Below are 20,925 nucleotides of genomic sequence, written 5' to 3'. Positions count from 1 at the left end.
CCTCTTAGGAATGGGGTGAGGTCAATAGTAGAAAGTTTTTGGTTAAAGCTTTTAGGATTATGAGAAGAGACCACAGAGTCAGGTAAAGTATTCCAAGCACTGATGATTCTGTTACAGAAGTCATATTTTCTGCAATCTAGATTAAAGCGGTTGACATTAAGTTAAAATCTATTGGTTGCTCTTGTATTATTGCAATTAAAGTTGAAGTAGTCTTTAACAGGAAGGACATTACAATAGATGATTCTATGAGTTAAACTTAGGTCTTGTTGAAGGCGACGGAGTTCCAAGTTTTCCAAGCCCAGGATTTCAAGTCTAGTGGGATAAGGTATTTTGTTGTTTACAGAGGAATGGAGAACTCTTCTTGTAAAATATTTCTGGACACGTTCAATTGTGAGATGAAAAGGGTCCTTTTGGGTCGTAGAAGGTGAAAATAAGTGTTTCGTCTTTTAAACATTCTCAAGGTCCTGAAATCTGGGAACATTTACGGTGAAATATATTTCAAGTATGAAGACATGCACACACACATATGCTAATGGCAATAATCCAGAAGAAAACTGATGAATATCTGAATGGACCCATCTTCAGTGCAACGAGGCAATTTATAACCATGATTGCTGAAACTAAGATTCAAAGCAGGTGCACAAATTGTGGTTATAAATCAGCCAGAGTTTGTACAGGTGCCCCTCCACTTAGAGCCAGTTGATTAATGACTGTTTGAAATGACAACAAAGTTGAAAAAAGTAACTGGCTGGGGGAATTCTGGGAGTTGAAGTCCAGAAGTCTTAAAAGTTGCCAGGTTTGGAGATCCCTGGAGTAGAGGAAGCCACAGAGGCTGCAGACTCCAGAGAGTGGATTGTGCAACAGGAGACACACAATTCACATCTATGTTTGTGGTTCTTTGGATTAGATAGGTGCAAAAACCCCACACTCCAAACAAGATGTTTTCTCTGGAATTCCCTTAAAAAAAATATTCCACCAACAAGGGCTGTTTGTGTAAGGGCTGTGAGAATAACCTTCTGAGGAGGAAGTGATACAAGTTAGATAAGAGAAATCTGAGTCCAAAGCAGGAATGTAACTTGAGAAAACGTCTCAGGCTGGACCCTCCCTAGTTCTGTTTAGGAGAAAGGCAGGGAGAGGGAGGTGCATTGAGAGTGACCAGTCTGTTACTGCAACCCTATAAATAAAAGCAGATTTAGTATTCATCTCTTTGATGTTCAAGTCTGAACTTATGTTGAATGTGGTGAGGAGGGGGATTCCCAGGGAGGGAGGGGATTGATTCCAGAAGAGTAAGAGGCAACTCAGCCCAGAGACCATGTGTGAGAGAAAGCGGATGGAGACAGCCCCTCCCTAACAGTTCCCAGAATATATTTTGTAGATGCAGAAAGTAGAGTCCTCAGCCTGCCAAGAATTTGGTCTATAGGTGTGAAAACAATAAATAACTCAGCCTGGAAAGATGGTTTTGAGCCTGACACATGCCGACTGTGGAATTCTAGGAGCTGAAGTCCACCCATGATGGCTGAAGGATTTTGAGAGCTGCAGTCCACAAATGTTGTGATGGAATGTGGATCCCTAGATGGAAGGGAATTTATTTCAGAAATGGAAGAGGCAACTCAGCCTAGAGATCAAGCGTCTACTTTAATCTGCATCTATTGAGCTATTAGGAAGCGGCTGTCCTCACCATCTTTCTCTCATGCATGCTCTCTAGGTGGAGCCTGCCAAGATTTGGTCTATAGCTGTGAAAATAATAAAGAACACAGCTTGGAAGAATAACTGTGTGTCATTCTTGCTTTGAAGCCTGACAGATCTACCTCAAAAGTACATCAATCTTGCAACTGCATTCACGCTCAAGAGAACAAGGGAAAGTGCCATCTAAGACTCTCTCCAATTCCACTTTTGGTTTGGACTTGGATTTCTCTTCCTCTTCTTCCTCAAGGTTATCCTCATTTCAGTTTCTAAATGAGGAGCAACAAGAAAAAAAGCCAGGAGAAATTCTTGCTTCAAGGCAAAGCTCAGAAGCTGAGCTACAATGATTGAAAAGCCCATCCCTGGCTGAGCTGAGCTGTCCAACCCCAAGGAGCAGCAGGTTAAGACATTGGGTTTTAAGCCCAAGTTTGAGACCCAAGCACCACATGACAGGGTGAGCTTCCATCCTTGCTCCACTCCTGCCAACCTAGCATACAAATGCAAGTAGATAAATAGGTACCACTTTGGTGGAAAGGTAACAGTGCTCTGTGAGGTCATGCTGGCCACATGACCACAGAACTGTTTTCTGATAGCGCTGGCTCAATGACCTTGAAATGGAGATGAGCAGTGCCCCCTAGAGCCGGCAATGACTAGCGGAGTAAAATCCGCAAGGACTCTATTTATCCAAACCCAAGTGAACCAATCAGATGGTCAGACTACACAGAAAAAGATCTCCCCATTTCCAAAATGATAGCGCTGCTCTTAGATTTCAGCACACATTATGGAGAGCATGCCCATAAATTGGAGACTGTATCCACCTGTCCCACCTCATCAAGGACTGGCGATGCCGGGCCAAACCAAACCAAATTACAGGGGGGGAAAAAAAGAAAGCCGTTGATCATATTTACCACAAGAAACTTTGAGGCCCCACCTGGTTTCCTCCACGGTTTGTCTTCAAACGATTCTAAATCCACCTCGATTACTGGCAAGCCGTTAATATTCCCCGAAGCCTCTAAATCAATACCTTTAGGCTGCGACTTGGCTTTGAAGAAAGGAAAGCAGATGGTTAGCGCTTAAGACGGCCTGCGGAACTGTTTCCAGGGTGAAGAAACTGTGCAGCTCGAAAAACCAGAAAATTCTTCCTGGATAAATTTAGCTTCAGCTCCTGAGCTCTGCCCATTTGCAAATAAAATAGCTTTGTGTGTGTATGTGTGTGTGTCTTTCTCAACACAATGCACTGTTTTGCTCCATGGCGAAAACAATGGCAAGTAGAGGTGAGGGAAGAAGGAAGGAAGGAAGGAAGGAAGGAAGGAAGGAAGGAAGGAAGGAAGGAAGGAAGGAAGGAAGGAAGGAAGGAAGGAAATATGAAAGGGAAAGGACATGAAGGAAGGAGGGAAGGAAAGAAGAGTCAGTATGCTCATTAAATAAGCCTAATTAATTAATAGCATATGTTACAAAGCCTGATATGGTCTGAGATAGGCTTACAAGCTATTTTGATTGTATTGAACATTAATTCAGAATAAAGTATTCATTTGCCCAAAGAAAAAAAGATAACCAAAAATAAAGACCTTCGGACTTTCCGCCGTGAACTGAAGACACACCTTTTTATTCGCGCGGGGCTGGCTTAAATTGAATTTTAAATGTTAAATTTTATTAATTTTAAATGGGGTTTTAGTGTATGGTAAATTTTTAAATTTTCAGGCTAATTTAAATAAGTTTTTTAAATTCCGTTTTAATTGTATTTTGTATTGTTCGTTTTATTCTGCCTGTACACCGCCCTGAGTCCTTCGGGAGAAGGGCGGTATAAAAATCAAATAAATAATAATAAATAATAATAATAATAAAGCTCCATTCATACCTGTGGCTGGTGCTCCATAGCCTCGACCCGTTTTTAGATTCAGGTTCATCGGAGTCCCCCTAAAAGAGAATGAAGACAGATCTTCTGGGCAATCTATGTAGGGTTTGGCTCCATTCATCTTTACCAGACTTAAACCAGTACAAATCAAACAATAACAGCATGAAAAACATCACTGGGTAGTTCCAATCATTGGCTGAATGGACAGGCTGACCCAGGAGAAGGGGCGAGTGGAATCTTCTTTGCAGAGACAACACTGCAGGGCTGGTAGTGCCCTCCCTCCATTCTAATTGGCTTTCAGGAATGATGAGAGCGGAGGTCCTGCCCATCTGGATGGTGTCAGGTTGAGTCACTCTGGTTTAACTGAAAGCTGTTTCAATGACTTTGTACATCCAGCAGAAATTTGATCAGCTGGAAACCAGAAAATGGCGAGTTCCAGTCTTGTCTTAGACATGAAAAAGTGACTGGGTGACTTTGGACCAATCACCAGGAGATGGTGAGTTCTAGTCCTGTTTTAAGCATGAAAACCAACTGGGTGACTTTGGCCAATCACCACGAGACAATGAGTTCTGGTCCTGCCTTAGGTGTGAAAACTAGCTGGGTGACTTTGGGTCAATCATCAGGAGATGGTTGAGTTCTCCTACTACCTTAATTATGAAAGGTGCCTGGGTGATTTGGGTCCACTCAAGTCTCTCTTAGCCTAATCCACCTTACAGGATTATGTGGAAAATAGAGGAGGAAGGAATATTATACATGTTCACCTTCTTGAGTCATTTATAAAAATAATAGAGGCAGGATAAATTAAACAAGCAAAGCATCATTAATCTCAAAAAAAACCTTGCATGACTAGGTAAAGAATAGGATTTGGGGGAGGGTATAACACATACATATAAGATGGGGCTCCAGTCTTGATATTGCCAATCGTGACTCGAATGTCATCATCATCACTGTCGCTCTCCTCCTCATCATCTTCCCCACTTGGGATGATCTACAGCAAAGACAGTAACATGTCCAGTATGAGAAACTAAGGTGAGTTGTCACAAGGAACAAGAGAGAACATGAGAAAAAAAAGAGAGTACAGGGAGCTCCATCTAATTGGATTTGGATCCTGATTATGTATTATCAGATTAGTGTTGACTGTTGCCAATCAGAGAGAGAACTTTTTCTCCATGACAATCTGTCTCTAAACTTTTTCTTTCGGGTCTTCCAACAACGCCCTCACACCATTGTATTTGGGCTGATGAACCTCTGCTGTTGACTCTCCTCTTCTGCTTCCTTCCATCCTACTGAGCCTCAGAACCTTCTCCAGAGAGCCAGGTCTTCTCATAATCCCTCCCAAGTAGGGTAATTTGAACTTGGTCATCGAGAACTCCAGATTTGGCTATCCATAGGCTATCCGCAGGTTTCTTAGGAGACTTCTTGAACACCAAAGGTGAGAAATACCAGTATTCTTTCTGTCCTGCTCCTTTAAAGTCCAACTTTCACTTCCACAGAATGTCACCAGGAAAAAAAATGTCTTGTGTAATTCTGATTTTTTAGCTCAGAGACACAACTGGGCATCTGAATGATCTTTTTTAAGGCTTTCCTGGGGGCTGCTGGGCCAGTTATTATTACTTTTGCTTGTAATTAATCTTAGGAACTTCTAGATTATTTGCATTTTTAATTATTCAGAGTAGTATCATCAGCATAGTGCAAGTGATGTTTCTTCCTTCAATTTTACAACCATGTTCATTTTCTCCCAATCCAGCTTTTCTCAATAAAAATTCCACAGGTGGGTTGACTAATTAATAACATATAGTCTTATATATGTTGAAATATATGTATGGTAATAATTTATAAAGAGAATAATCAGTGGAACAGCTTGCCTCATGAAGCTGTGGGCACTCCATCACTAGAGTTTTTAAGAAGAGACTGGACAGCCCCTTGTTTGGAATGTATTAGGGTCTTCTGCAGGGGGCTGGACTAGAAGATCTCTAACTAATAGCCAACTTTGCTATTGTGTAATTATGTAGCCTTCTCTCACTCATTTGCAATTTGAAGCCAGTTTTGCCATGTCCTGTCTGGACTGTGGCTTTCTGACTGCATATACATGAAGGACATCGAGGTGTCCTGGAATTCCCATTTTCCTAAGGACATTCCACAGCTTGATGTTGACAAAACAATCATTTTATCAATGAAGCACCTACTGATTAATTTTTGGTTATTATTTGGCTTTTTCCAGATATCTAATGTGCATTAGCAACCGTTCTTTGAATATTTTTCTTTGGAAAAAAACCCCATTCTTTGAACTTTATTCTTTGAACTTTTCTAAAATAAGCTTTATAAGTTCTTACATGTGGAGCTCTGTGTTGGATGTTATAGCATGTTATAGATATTATACAATAGCATGTGCAGTCTGCTAAAGTCTCATTAATTTTGGTACTGACATGTAGACCAACTTCTTTGTTGGCCACTGTGTTAGGTTGGAACCATTACCAATACTTCTGTTACTTGCCATATTTCTGTAGTTCTTTCAATTCTTGTAGCCTTCTGACTTGGTAATAATGGAAATATTGATCTGATTTCATCTGCTAATACTAAGACTACTATAAAGAATCTTGATGCTGACATCTGTACTCTACAGAATTTCAGTCTACTTATTGTTTGATCTTCACTGAACTGGTTACTATTTGTCCATTGGTGTCCCTTAGCATATTGATATGAGGTTGGAACCTCTTTGTTCAGAAATCTTTTGGAAGATGTTTCTTGTTTTTCTACCTTCAGTGTCTTTACAGCAGTTGTAATAGTGCTTCTTGTCTCTGGAACTCTTAGTTAATTGCCTTTCAGAAGGTTTTTTGGTCTTCTTCCCTTCCCTTCTCTTCCCTTCATCAGTTTCCATGGTTTGTTCTAAAATCCAGTTTGCTTTCTTCTCTTTTTCCTCTTCAGCAGTATCTTTTCACATTTATCCTTAATTACTTTTTAAAATCCAATCCATGGTTCCTCTGGTTTTCTATCAATTATCAATCAATCACATATTTATTACAGTCATAGACTTGCATGGTATCTATCAATGATGTTCACGACTCAAAATAACTTTTGATGTTCTGTTTGAAAATGGCAATGTGCTTAAGACCATATGGGTGACTTTCTTCCTCTACTTTAGCTTGACACTCCCACTTTTGGTCATTTCCCCCAGGGGCCGGATAGCTCAGGCTGGTAAGGCCTGTTATTAAGAACACAAAAGCCTGCAATTACTGCAGGTTCAAGCCCGGCCCAAGGTTGACTCAGCCTTCCATCCTTTATAAGGTAGGTAAAATGAGGACCCAGATTGTTGGGGGGGCAATAAGTTGACTTTGTAAAAATATACAAATAGAATGAGACTATTGCCTTATACACTGTAAGCCGCCCTGAGTCTTCGGAGAAGGGCGGGGTATAAATGTAAACAACAAAACAAAACAAAACACACCCCAACTCTTGCCAGAATGAGGCAGCAAAGCAGGACTTAAAGAGGCAGGTTATGTTTGTTTTATTTTTAACTATACCTTGTGCTCGTTCCGGGAAGTCGGGGGGGGGAGGGGGGTTGTGAAGGGAGGGGGAAGGGGAGGGAGGGGGAAAGGGGGGGAAAACATTTTCTGTAAAACTTTTTGAATAAAAAAAAAAAGAAGAGGCAGGTCCCAACTATTGTTAGTGTGAGCTCTGCCCATCATTGACATAACTCTCTATAGATTTCTGAGCACAGCTAGACCTTGACAGAAAAATATCCAGTGCTTGTCTATGCTGGACAGGACTGGGAATGAATTCCAACATATTTGCCAGACACATGATTGGGAAACGCTGTGCTGGACTTTCTACTTGATGATCATCACTTACTTGCTGCAACAGTTCTTGGTCTTCACTGATAACAATCCTGGTCTCCTTAGGAATGTCTTGCAATGGATGAGATTCAGTGTGTCTGATAAATGTAAACACAACAATAAGGGCAAGTTTCTCCATCCAATAAGATAAAGATTACATTGGTCAATCAGTAGGACAACTGACCCTCCAGCGTACAAAGTATTCCTTCCTATGCAGATGTCACATATAGGGTTATCCTTGGCATGCTCAACTGCAGCCAAAACTAAGCTCCTGCAGGACCCTGAGCTCAAGAAACAATTAATGGGCTTGGTTTACCAGGAACAGGCTTGGTTCCCAACTACCTGGCTGAGTTTTGCACTGGTTTCACAAATTCTTATCCTGTCTTCAGTTGGAAAGCAAGCCTGCTCCTGGTCATCCATCCATCCAAAGGAATGTGACTAAAACAGAATTTAGAACTCCAAATGAGAAAATAAAATGCAAATAACAGATATAAAAAAAGAATTTTTGGGGTTTTTTAAGTAATGAGGTTTTGATGCTGGGAATAAGCAGAAGTGACAAAGCTACACTAAAGCTTTTACAATTAATGTAACAACATTAATTTAATCTAAGGTAACGTAAATTTAATGTAATTCAATTAACTTAATGTAACATCAAGTACCTCCGTAACTTGATGTGCTCCAGAAACGTTATATAATATTATATAGAAATATAGCATTTATATATGTTATATGCTATGATGTTCATTTAGCATGGCATAACCTTGCTGGGTGTCATGGAGATTGAAGTCCAACAGATCTGAAGAGCATCATGTTACAGAAGGTTGCTACCTGACCTAAATATGTTTGATTCTAATATACAAATAGAATGAGACTATTGCCTTATACACTGTAAGCCGCCCTGAGTCTTCGGAGAAGGGCGGGATATAAATGTAAATTAAAAATAAAAAAATAAAAAAATAAAAAAATAAGCAGAAGTGACAAAGCTACACTAAAGCTTTTACAATTAATGTAACAACATTAATTTAATCTAAGGTAACGTAAATTTAATGTAATTCAATTAACTTAATGTAACATCAAGTACCTCCGTAACTTATGTGCTCCAGAAACGTTATATAATATTATATAGAAATATAGCATTTATATATGTTATATGCTATGATGTTCATTTAGCATGGCATAACCTTGCTGGGTGTCATGGAGATTGAAGTCCAACAGATCTGAAGAGCATCATGTTACAGAAGGTTGCTACCTGACCTAAATATGTTTGATTCTAAATGAAAAACTTGAAGATTTACCCAGATATTGGTCCATCTTCTGGCTTACCATTGTCATCTAAAAATAGGGAGAAAGACAAATATTAATTAAAGGCAAAGATTAATCCTTCAACATTTGTAAACAAGAACTCACTGTAGTCTTATGAGGTGTTCCTATTGACCAATTACAATGGAGTATGGAAGGGTGGTGGGATGCGGACACAGGAGAAATTCAACTGGTTCTTACCGGTTTGCCCCAAATTGCTTAGGCAATTCGGAGAACTGGTTAAAAATAAAGAGCAAGAGAGGTTTTTTTCTCTCTCTCCCTCCCTTCAGTTAATAGCTCCACTTAAGAGTTGCAGCTGAAATGCAGCTGAATCAAGTCAATAAACAACACAAATTGACAGGATTAACCTCTTCCCTTCAGGAAGAAGGATAAAATGATAAGATTATGAACATTTTCATTATAAAGAGTATTAAGTAACACCTCTGTGATCAGCTGGAGCTACTCCCTGGAGTTTCCCAAGACCTTTTATAGCTGCTGCAATGTTGGCTACTTCTTGTTTCTTACTGGGGGGAAAGATACAGGAGGGGACAATGATGCAGCTTGATCATACAGGCCGTAAATTTAATGCATGTGTGGTCCAGCCAGCTGTATTGCCTCTGCTGTGAAGCACCCAATTTAGAACATAGAGAACATAATAATAGAGTTGGGAGGGTTAATGGCTTTTGGCAGCATGCCCAGGTTTTCAATTAGCCTGAGCAGCTGCTCTTAGTCTCCCTCAGCTGCTGCGTTTGCTTTGGGGTTGATTTTTTTAAGGGGGAATGGCTGTTTTAAGTTTTCTGCATTGTTTTAGTGGTTCCTGGCACTGTCATTTTGAGGTGTACTTCCCTCACTCTTTTTGAAAGCCTCTAGTAATGGAGCACCCACAACTTCTGAAGGCAAGCTATTCCATTGGTTAATTGGTCTCACCCTTAGGAAATTTCTCCTTAGTCCTAGGTTGCTTCTCTCTTTGGTTAGTTTCCATCCATTGTTCCTTGTTGTACCTTTTGGTGTTTTGGAAAATAGATTTAACTGCCACATTTTTGTAGGAGCCCCTCAAATTTCCTGACAAAACAATTGATCAGTGGAACAACTTGCCTCCAGAAGTTGTAAATGCTCCAACACTGGAAGTTTTTAAGAAGAGACTGGATAATCATTTGTCTGAAATGGTGTAGGGTTTCCTGTCTAAGCAGGGGGTTGGACTAGAAGACCTCCAAGGTCCTTTCCAACTCTGTTATTCTATTCTATTCTATTCTATTCTATTCTATTCTATTCTATTCTATTCTATTCTATTCTATTCTATTCTATTCTATTCTATTCTATTCTATTCTAAATATTGGAACAGTGGTATTTTATTGTGCTATTTTATTGTGAGTTGGACTAAGGAGAAATTTCCTAAGGGTGAGACCAATCAAGTTGGCCATGCCCACTCAGTCACATGACCCATTTCTCACAGAAAACACCAGGAGCCACAAAACCTGGGTAGATGTGGCTGGGAGTGACATTGAGTTGGCCATATCCAGCCACTCACATGACCCCCCCCCCAGCCCCACCAAGCCACTCACATGACCACTAAGCCACGCCCACAGAACTGGTAGTTAAAAAAAAATCAATTTCACCACTGCCACCAAGCCACACCCACCAAACCAGGCTCACAGAACCAGTAGGGAAAACTTTTGAACTTCACCACTGGATGCAGACAAAAAAGTGAGCAAGAAGGAGCAATTGCTTTTCTAGACTGTCCCTGTACTCCATCTCTTCCTATCTTATGTCTCTCTTCTAACTATAGGACACCTATCCTGCGCAGACTGCACTGGCTACCTGTGGCCTTCCGGGTGCGCTTCAAGGTTTTGGTAACCATCTTTAAAGCGCTCCATGGCATAGGGCCGGGTTACTTACGGGACCGCCTGCTGCTACCGAATACCTCTCACCGACCCGTACACTCTCACAGAGAGGGACTCCTCAGGGTGCCGTCAGCTAGGCAGTGTCGTCTGGCGACACCCAGGGGAAAGGCCTTTTCTGTGGGGGCTCCCACCCTCTGGAACGAACTCCCGCCAGGACTTCGTCAACTTCCGGACCTCCGAACCTTCCGTCATGAGCTTAAAACACATTTATTTATTTGCGCAGGACTGGACTAGATTTTAAATTTATATTGATTTTAATTGGTTTTAGTATTTATATCATTTTTAATTAATTTGGCTTTAGAATAAGTTTTTTAATTGTGATCTTAATTTGTATTTATATGTTTTTATTTGCCTGTGAACCGCCCTGAGTCCCTCGGGAGATAGGGCGGTATACAAATTTGATTAAATAAATAAATAAATAAATAAATAAATAGTGACACCCAAGCAGCAATCCTTCAACCCGGAATCAACCCTGATGACTTCGAGAACTTTTCCATGGCGTTTTCTTGGCAGCCACATGGAAGTGTTTTGCTGCTGCTTTTGCCAAAATATTTTGTTTATTTACAACCTCCAGGATTTCCTAACATCCAGATCATCCCATATCAGGAGACAGAACAACGCTCTCAATTTGCAAGAAAGCAAATGCCAGTTGAATGTTGGAAAAACATTCCAAGAATAAGTGAGGACAGCAATTTGGCAGTAGGAGCAGCAACCAAGCAAAGTGATCATCTCCCTTTTGCTGGGTGTGTTTCTGTAGGGGATGCTTTCATTTGGATTCCTGCATCTAGCAGAAATCTGAATTGAGGATCTTCCAACTGCAGGATTTCCAAATGGGCAGTCAGGGAAGTTTTCTGCAGCCAGTGCAACAGAACCCATCATCCTTCGGGACCTGTGTCCGGACTCCATAGATTCTAAGGGTTGGTAAGGAGTAATACCTCAGACAGCTCATTCATAATTACTTTTATTTAGAAATCAGGGAAGAAGCCACATTCAAAATGTTTCCTACATCACATTTCCTGGGCAAAGAGGATGCACACGAATTTTGATCTGGGGCCTATTTTGATATTAGCAGGCTGGTTGTATAATTTATGTTTATACAAATGGATCTGCATGCCTCACTCATGTAGGGCTAATAATCCCCCCCCCTCTCTGTGCAAAAGAAACTCTTTAAAACTTTTGCAAAATAGAACTCATACTTCCACTAGAAGAGAATAATTGTGTCGTGTCCCACTCCTCCGCTGACGGCCGGGTCAGGGAAATCCGAATCAGGCTTGCCTCTGCAGCTCTGCCCAAAGTCCTAGCAAAGTCCTCAGAGCAGGCAGGAGACCAGTAAGTGACTTCAGCAAGATAAGTTCGACTTTTGCCTGACTCAGAGACTGCCAGAAAGCAGATCCTTTATATAGGCCATGGGGTGTGGCTCCATGACTCAGCACTCATTAAGGCCTGCCCCTCCCTTCCTTCTGTTGCCTCCGCCTATCCAATCTTCTGATGCGAGGGTCACTCCAATCAGCTGTTGGGAATAAACCCTCCTCAGGCTCACATGCTGTGGAGGAGGGGGAGGGGTCTAGCTGCTCCGTTTGCCTGGGCATGGAGTCAGGGCTGGGGCCGGGAGGTGCTCCTTCTTCTGCAGTTTGTCTGGGCATGGAGCCAGGACTGGGGCTGGGAGGCATACATTCCTCAGTGTTCGGGAGCAGGTAAGAAGGCCCCGGCTGCTCTGAGGGCGGGCAAGACACAACAAATTGTAGCTCAGGGTTGAACGGTGGAGTCCTTGGTGCTCTTTGAGCTTGGTGGTTTTCTTGCAGACATTTCATTACCAAACTAGGTAACATCATCAGTGTGAGTGAGTATGGGGTTTGCTGCCTGTTTATATACAGGAGCTTACCCTGCGGGGTAAGTTTCCCTGTGGTAGTTCCTTAATTAAGATACTATTTTCTGCTGGTTTGATTGCCTGTGTTCTGTTCTTTTTTGAGTTCTTCTTTTTGTTACCTTCTTACTTTTTAATTGTTTCTTTTAAATGCTGTGTAAATGTGGCTTATCTCTGTCTACAGAATGGGACAACTTAGTTAGCCGCAACAAGTCGTCCTAGACCCCTCCGCCTATGTGCTGGCTACCACATTTTTATTGTGCTTATGCATCTGTGAATGGCCGACACATTTATTTTATTTTGTCTGTGTTTCTATGGATGTCTGACACACGTTTATTGTGTCTCTGTGTCTATGGCTGACTGACACAACAGACACATAGAGATAAACCAGTTAAGCAGGGACCAACACTGAACGATCAAGCAGAAAACAATACTCTAATCAAGGAACTTGGAAGGAGCAGAACCAGACCTCCACTAACCCTGGCAATCCAGGCTACTATACATAAACAGGGGGCAAACCCTACATTCTCTTGCATTGATGATGTTACTTAGTTGGGTAACAAAATGTCTTCAGGCAAACAGCAAGCTCAGAGAGCAGCATAACATTCACATTTAATATACCGGGATAATAGCAACAGTTCCAATCAAGCAGATGCTAAGGAAGTGGCATTTTCCTTAGTACTGATCTGACAAACAGCCTACGAAATTTTTTTAAAAATTCCCTCTTGATTGAGATGGCATGTATGACAGTTCACTTCCTCTATACAACATGTTTCTCCCTTCTTAAGTGCTGGGCCTGTTTAAACAGTTCACTGGAGAGATTTGCTCTTATTGCGCCATTAATTCATTCTGGGTTCAGTTACCTATCTTTGTTTATTTAAAGCACTTCTGCTTCAAATAAAAAAGGATGGAAACTCTGCACTGATGGCCTATGTGCAAAACCAAAGACTCGGTTCATCTTCTCAAGAGTAATGCATGGTCAGATGACTCCGTTCTTAACATTTATTTATTTATTTATTTATTAATCGTATTTGTATACCGCCCTATCTCCCGGAGGACTCAGGGCGCTTCACAGGCAAGTAAAAAACATATGTACAAATTAAGATAACCATTAAAAAACTTATCCTAAAAGCCAAATTATTAAAAAAATAGTATAAATATTAAAACCAATTAAAACCACTATAAATTTAAAATCTAGTCCAGTCCTGCGCAGATGAATAAATGTGTTTTAAGCTCACGACGGAAGCTAACATTCTTTTAATAGAGACCTGGAACCAATAGGCTTCAACACTGTGCCATTATAATAACCTAAACACATTAGAAAAGAAGAAAAATTCCTATTTATCCAAGTAAGGTTCTAAAGGTCCCCAGAATGTTATTTTTGATACCATCCAAGAGATCTATTATGGTTTACATAACTTAAAAAAACTGGATAGCTTTTTGTTGGTATGTGTCTAGAAACACCTGGCTAACTAGGGAGTATCATCACACCAATAGTTTTAAAGTCTGAAATAACATTGCTAAAAAATAGAGCATAAAAGTCACTCTTGATGACTGCCAGGAAACTCAAAATACAGACTGATGAAAACTATGTCTGGCTGAGACTCCTGATCCATAGATAAGAGTTAGCAGTTTAAAATGTAATGAAGACATTTTTTTTTTCTGAAAGGGACAGAGCAGCCATATTTCATTCTTGTTCCCCTGGCTTAATACCAGTAACTGTGAAAGAGATCTTGGAGTTCTAGTGGACAATCACTGAAGTATGAGCCAGCCATGTGCTGCAGCAGCCAGAAAAGCCAACACAGTTCTAGGCTGCATTAACAGAGGGATAGAATCAAGGTCACGTGAAGTGTTAATACCACTTTATGCCTTCGTATGATCACACTTGGAATTTTGTTTTCGTTGCTACAATATTAAAAAAAAATGTTGAGACTCCAGAAAAGAATGCACAGAAGAAGAACAAAGATGATTAGGGAGCTGGAGGCTAAAACATACAAGGAATGGTTTGCAGGAACTGGGTATGGCTAGTTTAAGGGAGAAAAGGACTGGGGTGACATGATAGCTATGTTCCAATCTAAGGGGCTGTCACAGAGAAGAGGGGGTCAAACTATTCTCCAAAGCACCCGAAGGCCAGATAAGGAATAATGGATGGAAACTAATCAAGGAGAGAAACAACCTAGAACTAAGGAGAAATTTCCTGACAGTGAGAACAATTAACCTGTGGAACAGCTTGCCTCCAGAAGTTGTGGGTGTTCCATCACTGGAGGTTTTTAAGAAGAGATTGGACAGCCTCTGTAGGAAATGGTATTGCGCAGGATGTTGGATTATAAGACCTCCAAGGTCCTTTCCAACTCTGTTATTCTATTTCATTATTCTTTATCACAATAACATCTGGGAACTAAAGCAGTTTAGCATACTTGTTAACTCCCAACCTTAAGAAACTAAAACCTGATCTCCCACATTAATTTGTTCTCTATGTTCTTAGATGAGTCTTGGACCCTTTACATACGGCTGGAGAGAAAGTTGAACATCTTTCATATGTGCTGTCTCCAACATATTCTTGGCATCACCTGGCAAGACAAAGTTCCTGTCGTGTCCCACTCCTCCGCTGACGGCCGGGTCAGGGAAATCCGAATCAGGTTTGCCTCTGCAGCTCTGCCCAAAGTCCTAGCAAAGTCCTCAGAGCAGGCAGGAGACCAGTAAGTGACTTCAGCAAGATAAGTTCGACTTTGCCTGACTCAGAGACTGCCAGAAAGCAGATCCTTTATATAGGCCATGGGGTGTGGCTCCATGACTCAGCACTCATGAAGGCCTGCCCCTCCCTTCCTTCTGTTGCCTCTGCCTATCCAATCTTCTGATGCGAGGGTCACTCCAATCAGCTGTTGTTGGAAGTAAACTTTCCTCAGGCTCACATGCTGTGGAGGAGGGGGAGGGGTCTAGCTCCTCCGTTTGCCTGGGCATGGAGCCAGGGCTGGGGCCAGGGGATGCTCCCTCCTCTGCAGCCTGCCTGGGCATGGAGCCAGGGCTGGGACCGGGAGGTGCCCCCTCCTCTGCAGCTTGTATGGGCATGGAGCCAGGACTGGGGCCGGGAGGCATACATTCCTCCGTGTTCAGGAGCAGATAAGCAGACCCCGGCTGCGGTGAGAGCGGACAAGACACAACAGTTCCAAATAGCGCAGTCTTGGAACGTGCTGGAATTTCTAGCATGTATACACTATTGAAATAGCAACATATGCGCTGGCTTGGGCATGTCGTGAGAACGGCTGATGGTCGGATTCCGAAAGATCTCCTGTATGGAGAATTAGTGCAGGGAAAGTGCTTCAGAGGGAGACCACAGCTGTGATATAAGGATATCTGCAAGAGGGACCTAAAGGCCCTGGGAATGGACATTAACAATGGAAAAACCTTCACCTCCGATCGTTCAGCTTGGAGGCTAAAGACACAGCACCGCCTTCTCCAATTAGAAGAGACATTTGTTCGGCAGGCTGAGGCAAAGAGGCAGTCCCAGAACCAGCGAAATCTGGGGGCTGGGCAGGGGACCGAATGTATCTGCCCTCAGTGTGGAAGGGATTGCCACTCCTGAATTGGCCTTTTTAGCCACATTAGATGCTGTTTTAGGACCTCTTTCCAGAGCACGATACCCAAGACTTTTGAGACTGAAGGATGCCAATGATGTTCTTAGATAATCTGCCTATTGATTAAAACGGCCACTGCACAGATCTTTTTAGAAACAAACAAGCAAACGAACAAAAAAACAACCCAGAAAAATGGAGAAGTGTCTGCAACATGTTCCTTAGCCTACAATACTGCATAACTTGATTCCATGACCCAATTTTATCCATGCTTGCTTAGCTCTCCAGCTCTAACTCAGCTAGAACTGCAGAGATGGATCCACAAGGCTACTTCTGAACCATAAGTTCACACCCAAAGCACCAACATGCTACTATTGGAATTTGCTGCACTAATTTTACAAAGCCTACGACGACTCAGAAATGTTTGAATCCCTTTGTGTTTCCACCAAGAATGTAAAGCTGTGTATCCTTATAATAAATCTGGTGGGACTGATAAAGCCAAATAAACGGAATAGTCTTAAGATTAAAATCACCTTGCAGTCAAACAACAATTACCTTTTCGTGTCACATTCTTAATTTAATATTCCAACTACCAAATTACAAGTAGTCCTCAACTTACAACCACAATTGAGCCCAAAATTTCCATTCCTAAGCAAAACAGTTTCAAGTGAATTTTGCCCCATTTTATGACCTTTCTTGCCATATTGAAATCACTGCAGTTGTTAAGTTAGTAACACAGCTGTTAAATGAATCCGGCTTCCCCACGGACTTTGCGGGTCAGAATGTTACAAACGATGATCACACGACCCAAAGACCCTGCAACCGTCATAAATAGGAACCAACTGCAGAAAAAATAATTGCTACCAACTTGCCTTCCATTGAGGACCTGAATACTGCACGAATCAAGAAGAGGGCCGTGAAAATATTTACAGATCCCTCGCATCCTGGACATAAACTGTTTCAACTCCTACCCTCAAAACGACGCTATAGAGCATTGTGCACCACAACAACTAGACACAAGAACAGTTTTTTCCCGAAGGCCATCACTCTGCTAAACAAATAATTCCCTCAACACTGTCAGACTATTTACTGAATCTGCACTACTATTAATCTTCTCATAGTTCCCGTCACCAATCTCTTTCCACTTATGACTGTATGACTGTAACTTTGTTGCTGGCAATCCTTATGATTTATATTGATATATTGATCATCAATTGTGTTGTAAATGTTGTACCTTGATGAACGTATCTTTTCTTTTATGTACACTGAGAGCATATGCACCAAGACAAATTCCTTGTATGTCCAATCACACTTGGCCAATAAAAATTCTATTCTATTCTATTCCCAAATGTCTGAATTTTTATCATATGACCCGAAGATGCTGCAGGGTTGTATTTGTGAAAAACTGTCATAAGTCACTTTTTTCAGTGCCATTGTAACTTTGAATGGTCACTAAATGGATGTTTGAAAGTCAAGGACTACTATACTGTACTGAATGGCCAAGCTTTGATGGATAAATGAAGTCTCTGACTGTATTTAGGCATGGTCCTAAAGCACAGTTCTAAAAGTGGAAAAAAACACACAAATCTATAGGAAAAACCATCTCTGATACCCAGAATGTTATTATATAAACCAGGAATCCTTGGCCTGATAGAAATGCAAGCTACTTCTTAACAAGGTTAAATACAAGGTTTGCAAACAGCTGGATTAGCAATTGGCAAGTGTTATATTTTAAGACACAAAACTTGGTTTGTACTGAACCAAGAGCAAGCAACCAGGAGAAATAAAATGGAACCATTTCTTTCGTACCTAAAAAAGACAATTAAAACTTTGCTCAGTATGGGGTTGGGGTTTTTTCCCCCTTCTTTTGCTTATGCACTTAACTTAAAATCATGGTTTAATGCTGGGTTTCCCAACCTTGACAACTTTCAAGACCTGTGGACTTCAACTCCCAGAATTCCTCAGCCAGCAATGGCTGCCTGAGGATTTCTGGGATTTAAAGTCCACAATTGTTGGCTGGGGAATTCTGGGGGCTGAATTCCTCAGGACTTAAAGTTCTCAAGGTTGGGAAACCCTAGTTTAACATTAAACCACTGTATTGAAAAACCACCAATTCAATCCTAGCTGTTCATACAATGACAACACGGAAGAATAGCCATTCTTGCCAGTTCTCCCTGAATTTCAGAAATCACAATGAAAACGAACATTCTTTTAACATAGTTATGAAAGTATACAATTTGGTTTCATCTGGAAGTCCTGTCCAGGTGGTTCCCATGGCAAGTCCTTTCTACCACCCCATTCTGGGCAAGCACAAATTCAATCGTTTGAATCCCCTAATAATATACCACAAGTTTTGTTTAAATTACTTACTTGGAAGAGGACTCTTCCTTTTTCCCCCACCAGGCATTTCACTTTTGAGAAGCAGTTGGGCCTAAATGTCCCAACCAGGGTCATGCAGCTGCCTCACCTGAAATTCTGTTTCCTTTGAAGGGCCATTCACTAGGCCGTGCTTCCCCTTAGTCCTAGAACTGTCCCCCATGGCAAGCCATCTCTCCCAATCCCTCCTTATAACCTCCCCAAAGTTTTTTGAAGTCTCCACTTAAGCACACTTGTTTGCTGTGATTAACTCTCAGGAGGTGTCAACCCACCTGAATGTAGATTCTCCAACCACTCCTTAAAGTTTAAGCTCTCCTTCCATTCGTCGACTTCTCCTTGCTGCTCATTTTCCTATCAAATTATACTGTAACCCCCATGGGACGGGAAACCTTATTCTTCATTCATCTACCACTGACAGATGATATGATCAATCTGGGTTGGACTATTGGACCTGGCCAGAGATTGGGGAGAGCCTTCCTGAATGCTCAGGTGAGTTTCTATTCCCTTACTTTAAAGTAGGGGTCTCCAAACTTGGCAACTTTCGAGACTTTCGGATTTTGACTCCCAGAAATCCCCAGCAAGCCCTACTAGCTGGGGAATTCTGGGAGTTGAAGGCCACAAATCTTACAAGTTGTCAAGTTTGGAGACCCCTGCTTGGGTCACATGAGAGAAGAGGTCAGGATCACACAACAACCTGGATGAAAATGTGGTTGGCTACTTTGAGGTCCAAGTTGTTGCGTAAACCCAGCCCAAGTGTGAATCACGGTGAACCATCAATTGTTTCTTCTGAAAGGGGTCGGCTGGTCTCTGAGAAAACACTGGATGGGCCACTTGTCTGGAATGGTAGATAGAGGTCTCCTGCTTGAGCAGGGGGTTGAACTAGAAGACCTTCAAGGTCCCTTCCAGCTCTCTTGTTCTGTTAAAGGAAAGACTGAAATATTTTCAAGGCAGCAGATCCCATCTTCTGGAAGGGGGGCCGGGGGGGCGGGGAGGGGGGCACCCGCATTGGCCTGGAACCCTCCCTACTTGCTCGGATTCTCAAAGGCTTTGACCTTGCTGGTGCGTTGTTGTGTTCCCAACCCTCCCCTGTCCGTTGGGGTGTCACCGGGCGGAGCATCCCCGAGCCGGAGGTCCCCGGCCCGCGGATTCCTGCACCCGGGGGGCGCCCTTGCCCAGAGAAGCCCCCGGCCCGCTCTTCTTCCGATTTCCCACCGAGGGGCCGCCGGCTCTGCCTCCAACGCGCCGGCCGGCCAATCCCATCATCCCCAACCAGCCCGAGGATCATGGGCTTCCAAGCCCGGGCCGGCGAGCAGCATTGTCCGGAGAGGAAAGCGCAAAGCGCTCCAACCTCCCGCAGCTTCGCCGGGCTGCATCCCGGGTCCGCGGCAACGCCCGGCGGGGGAGGCAGCCCGGGATTCGCCCACTCCCCAGCGCGGACGAGCGGCGGCCTGTGCACAGCCTCCCCCCGCCCCGCTGCCGCCCCCACCTCCGTAGAGCCACTGCTCCTCGTCCTCCTCCGCCTCCAGCTGCACGGCCGCGGGCTCCAGGTCGGTGGCCATGGCGGGGCCGGGGGGGCGCGCGGGCCGCGCCTGCAGCCAGAGGGAGAACCGGCCGGGCTCAGCGCCGCCCCGGCTGCTGCATCCTGCACGGAGCGCTCGCTGCGGCAGCCCCGCCGGGCTAAAGCGCCCCTGCAGCCGCCGCCATCCCCGCTCGCCCTTCGCGGCTGCTCCCCGGAGGCGCCGCAGCAGCAGCAGCAGCAGCCGCCGCCGAGCGCGCGCTCGCTCCCTCCCTCCCTCGCTCGCTCGGTCGCCGGCCAGCCACCCGCCACAAAAAGAGCCCAGCTCCGGCGGGGGAGCCGCAGCCAGCGGCGCCCAGGCCGGGAGAGGGAGGCGGCGGCGGCGGCGGCGGCCCCTGCAGCGAGAGACGGCCAGGTCCTAGCGCCCCGCAGCCCGAGCGCGCCGCCGAGTTGCCAGTTGCCCGGGCCTGGGCAGAGCCGGCGCTTCGGGCCCGCGCGATGGGCTCCGGGGTGGCCGGCTGCGCCAAGGGGATCATCTGCGGGCGAGTGGGCGGCGGGGGTTGCAACCTAGAACGAAGGAAAAACTTCCCGACAGAAGAATTCCCCAGTGCAGGGGTCTCCAACCTTGGCAGCTTTAAGCCTGGAGGACTTCAACTCCCAGAATCCCCCAGCCAGCTTTGCTGGCTGGGGGTTTCTGGGAGTTGAAATCCTCCAGGCTTAAAGTTGCCAAGGTTGGAGACCCCTGCCCCAGTGGAACGGCTTGCCTCCAGAAGTGGTGGGTGTTCCATCAGCGGCAGCTTTTAACCCGAGACTGGACAACCGTTTGTTCGGAGTGGTAGTAACTCTGGGGTCTCCGGCTCGGGAAGGGGGTTGGACTAGAAGACCCTCAAGGTCCCTTCTTCCAATTCGGGTTATTCGGTTAACCCGGGATTGGCGTTCCCAAGTGCAAACCGCCTTTCTTGGACTGGACTCGTGGATTCGGAGCGACCTCTCCGCTAATCTCGCCCAAGGGGGCTTTGCGGGAAT

The 20,925-nt window shown here is 43.7% G+C and overlaps 1 protein-coding gene across 2 annotated transcripts in view; it reads right to left on the bottom strand.

Annotated features, from left to right (window-relative positions):
* Positions 1-20,257, bottom strand: part of LOC131204958 (pre-mRNA 3'-end-processing factor FIP1-like) — a 46,113-nt gene extending 25,856 nt beyond the window's left edge. For both annotated transcript variants that reach the window (XM_058196670.1, XM_058196671.1), the window contains exons 1-6: positions 19,870-20,257; positions 8,667-8,703; positions 7,388-7,469; positions 4,426-4,526; positions 3,542-3,600; positions 2,615-2,725 (exon numbers count right to left, since the gene is read on the bottom strand). In XM_058196670.1, coding sequence (XP_058052653.1) covers positions 2,615-2,725; positions 3,542-3,600; positions 4,426-4,526; positions 7,388-7,469; positions 8,667-8,703; positions 19,870-19,942 — 463 coding nt within the window. In that variant the 5' untranslated portion in view covers positions 19,943-20,257. The remainder of the gene's footprint in view (positions 1-2,614; positions 2,726-3,541; positions 3,601-4,425; positions 4,527-7,387; positions 7,470-8,666; positions 8,704-19,869) is intronic.
* Positions 20,258-20,925: the final 668 nt, after the last annotated feature.

This window comes from Ahaetulla prasina, chromosome 11 (genome assembly GCF_028640845.1).
Source record: "Ahaetulla prasina isolate Xishuangbanna chromosome 11, ASM2864084v1, whole genome shotgun sequence".
NCBI lineage: Eukaryota > Metazoa > Chordata > Lepidosauria > Squamata > Colubridae > Ahaetulla > Ahaetulla prasina.
Note: the sequence above shows the minus strand (reverse complement) of the source record. Positions and strands in the feature narration are given on the sequence as shown.